The sequence below is a fragment of the Embiotoca jacksoni genome, unplaced genomic scaffold (assembly GCF_022577435.1).
Source record: "Embiotoca jacksoni isolate LCO1_2020_lvr unplaced genomic scaffold, fEmbJac1.0.p SCAF_6, whole genome shotgun sequence".
In the NCBI taxonomy this organism is placed as follows: Eukaryota; Metazoa; Chordata; class Actinopteri; family Embiotocidae; genus Embiotoca; species Embiotoca jacksoni.
The window spans coordinates 3,536,447-3,540,297 of NW_027185414.1; the positions used below are offsets into that span (position 1 = coordinate 3,536,447).

General features: G+C 41.5%; 1 protein-coding gene across 1 annotated transcript; it reads left to right on the forward strand.

Annotated features, from left to right (window-relative positions):
- Positions 1-488: 488 nt before the first annotated feature.
- On the forward strand, positions 489-3,559 carry LOC138213382 (coiled-coil domain-containing protein 42 like-2-like). Its single transcript, XM_069174449.1, has 7 exons — positions 489-664; positions 762-885; positions 1,510-1,602; positions 1,717-1,905; positions 2,876-3,097; positions 3,217-3,372; positions 3,467-3,559. Exons 1-7 carry the CDS (start codon positions 489-491, stop codon positions 3,557-3,559), a joined length of 1,053 nt encoding a protein of 350 aa, XP_069030550.1.
- Positions 3,560-3,851: the final 292 nt, after the last annotated feature.

The window sequence follows — 3,851 nt, forward strand, 5'->3', positions numbered from 1 at the left end:
AAATGTCTTTGGGGAGAGGAGGGACGGGAGTTTCTTCCAATCAAAGTAGTTGCCAATTCATTCCATCAATCGATTTATAAACTAAATAAAATATAATTTAAGAGATGGTTTATAGGTTAAATTAAGTAAAAAATAAATTGTGTTTTTGAAGCTTTTTGTGGGACACTGCTTTCCAATGAGCCGACATTTAAATCTCCAGTTGTTAATTAATTCATATAAAACTGATTTATTACACGAATCATACATTAGTTTGATTTAAATGAAATAAATGTCCTGGTGTGCGTTGCCACATCAACGACGGGGATGAACGCCAGTTTGAAAATAAGCAAAACCGGAGGAGTCGTAAAAAAAACCCCTGTGACGTCGCTGGTCGCTGCCTCCGTCTGAAGAGCTTCAAAGGTCAGTTCATGAGCCTTTATCCCCGTTTGAGCCCGTGAAGCTGGACGAACGACGCCAACGACGTCCTTCTGTGTTTGTGTGCGAAAAGGATGTCGACCCGCAGGAAGAAATACGTGACTGCAGCAGCACGTGACGGCGGCGGTGTCCTCTATAAAAGACAGTTGGACGAGTTGGAGAAGGATTCGCTCGAGGCGACGCTGAAGGAGCGCAAACAGGTGCTGAATCAGCTGTTCGCGGGGATGTCCGGCTCAGCAGTGGGACGGAGGTGTGGGGGGGGGGGGGGTTCTTGCCACACTTTGGGTCAGACATGGTCTGGTGCCGCTGCCCCGTTTTGTTCCTGTTCATGTGCATCCCTTCATAAGTGCAATTATTACCAGCATGATGACTCGTGTCAAGAAGCAAATGTCTTCACAAGCTGGTTTGATGGACCTGACTGAGATCAGCGGCCTCCGCAGTCACCAGATCTCCAAACATCTTTTGGATTTGGTAGAACAGGAGAAAAACATTTTTTAGCTGCACATTTGACATTTTTCTGCTTATTTAATAAGCAGAAATAATGTGAGGAATCATGTTAACATGAAGCATAAACTCAAAGTAAATGAGGCTGTTGTAACTATTGTTAGCATGCTGTTCCTAAAAAAGAGGCAATATAATATATGAACTGAGTTTATTTGTTATATTATCAGACTGGTATCGTAGAGGTGGGCCTCATTTGTAACTATTTTTTTTAGAGGACTCTGACTAACGATCATTTTTATATCAGTGTGCTGATTATTTTCTTGATGAACTGAAAGATCCTTGAGATGAGATCACAGATACCCAGAGCCAAAAGTGACACCATCTCATCGCCAAGCCAATCCAACAAACCTCAATGCATCGACTAAGCGTTCAGCTCTGCTTGTGTCGAGTAGTGTAATTTACAACGAAGCAATTTATAATTACGTATATGTGAAAATATGAATTTCATAAAGCAACTAATATCCAGATCTGTCAGAAAAACATCATGGAGTAAAAAAAAATACAACATTTACAACTGTCTTGAAAGTCCATGCTTCATAAATGTTCCTCAGTAATCTTTCCTTTTTTTCTGCGTTGTGTGGTTTTCTGTAGACTTTGGAGGGTTGGGCTCAGCGTGAAGAGGAGCTGAACAAGAGCATTAAGAAAACACAGGACTTAATCTTTAAGTTCGAGGAGTTCCTCGAGGTACGATCAGAGTCCACTTCACATCCGCTCCTCTTGGACTGTACACGTTGGATTTCAATTTTATGGCTGGACCAGGAACAACAAACCCACTAAAGCTCCGTTTCCCTCTCGCAGACAGAGCTTGATAAAGTCTTCCAGAAAGTAGAGAGGGCGGAGGAAGAAAGGCTTCGACAGGAGGCAACGATAAAGGAGCTGCAGGACCAGCATGCTGAGCTGACTGAGAGGAAGGAGGAGCTGCAGCGTGAGGAGCAGAGGCTCTCTTTGTACAGTGACTACATGAAGCAGTGGTGCCAAAGTACACAGGTACTGCTGGCCTCCTTTTTGTACATGGCAAGAAACACATGTGACTAAAACCAATTTCTCCATACATTTAATAATTTGTCATAAAAAGATGTTTATCTGTTGAAGAATCATTGGAAAGTCTTTTTGAAACATGGGAGCTTCCTTAGTTCCCAAACTGTTAAAAAAAATAATAATAATAATAATAATACTAATTTGCACCAAGAGCCCAAAGTTCATGTTGAGACCTGTAAATTGTTCAGCTGTTCATCAAATGTTCCTGATGGATTGATGTCCTTCAGCCTTTGGTTTTCCTCCCTCCTGGTGAGCTTGCGATCTTTTTTCTGCCTGGTTTGTTGTCACGCTGGGATTCATCCTCAGCGTCCGGCACTGATGACAATTCGAGGAGCACATTCACTGCGTCTTGTTTCTTTTTCTCCGTCATCCTCTTGAAAAAAAAAAAAAACAACAACCATGAAAGCGTAAAAAAAAAAAAAAAAGTGTCACCAAAAAAGACAAACATCTGAATCTGAAGATTGACATTAAAAAACACATCATAATAAGATAGCGGGATTATAGGATTGTAGTTTTTTTTAATGATGGTGTTTTATTTTTCAGAGAATGTGTTTTCAATGCCAATGATTCCTTTTTCAGTTTCAGGTATTGTTTTTATGTCCACTCTGATTTTCAATGAGAAACTATACTGTCACTATTCTGGCCCCATACTAACGATGGGCAGCCATACGTCTGAAATCATCCTGTCTCTTGATGATGCCCTAAACATTGCTCTTTGAAATAGTTTCTTTGGCTTATTCTCTTCACAGGTGAATGTTTTCATCGGAAAAGTGTTATGATTTTACTCATAATTAAGGATGTTATCAGGGGCTTTATTGCTCCAGGTGCCAAACACACTGCAGATCATTCTGACTTGGTTTGAGTCGATGAGACTTTGACTTTTACACCCTGAATGCACGTGTGCAATTGTGTGTTACAGTTCAAAGATGCGGAGGCGCTCAGTAATCACTTGCAGAATCTTCTGTACTTTCAAGACAAGCTCTATCAGAGCCAGGTTCAGAGGCAGGAGCAGGTGGACCAGATGAAAAAAGAACTGCTCGGGTTGGAGGACAAGCATAACTTTCTCCGTCTGCAGAAGAACAACGAGCTGTCCAGGCTCCAGGATGAGCTGGAGAAGAATCGCTCCGAGTCTCTGATATGGGTACCAGACGTGATCTTAAGTGTCTAAGTCCAGCATCAGAGCAAAGGCCAGATCAAATGTTCTTCAAGCGTCAAACTACCACCTTTTGAATAACACTCATTTGTCCCGTCTTCACACAGGAAATGAAGTGGGGCGTCATTCAGGAAACGGCTACAAAGAAAACACTCATGCTGGGACGGATCAAGATGGCGACCCTCAGCCTCTATGAGATGACAAATAGCATCGACGGAGAGGGAGACGTGGACATGAACGACACAGAGAAACAGCTGGAGCACGTACGTACCCTCACAGAGCAGAGATGATAAGAAACAGCGAGAGCAACAGAGATAGATCAGTGTAACTCACCATCCCCTGCTGTCTCCCGTTTAGATCAAGACGTTCGACAAGGAACACACTGAAATAGTGAAAAAAACCTCAAGAAAATCCTCAAAAGCACAATCCTTTGACCTGAAACAACGATGATCGCGCTGTATGCCTCGCACGTTAAGATGAACATATTTTAATGTCATTAAATAGTTTATTGCAAGTTAACTCTTTGAGCTAGTTTAAACTTGTAAATCTGAAGTCAGTGAATTTCGGTTTGTTTCAGATTTTGAATAAAGAGCCATGTGATTAAATGAGATGTAATTTACCTTATAGGCTGTGAACTATGCTACTGATATCACAATGTAGCCTACACCTCATGAGTTTACCAGTACTTATCAGAAGCAGAAAAAACAGGAAGTGTATGTCAGATCATGTGAAAGTGTCCAAT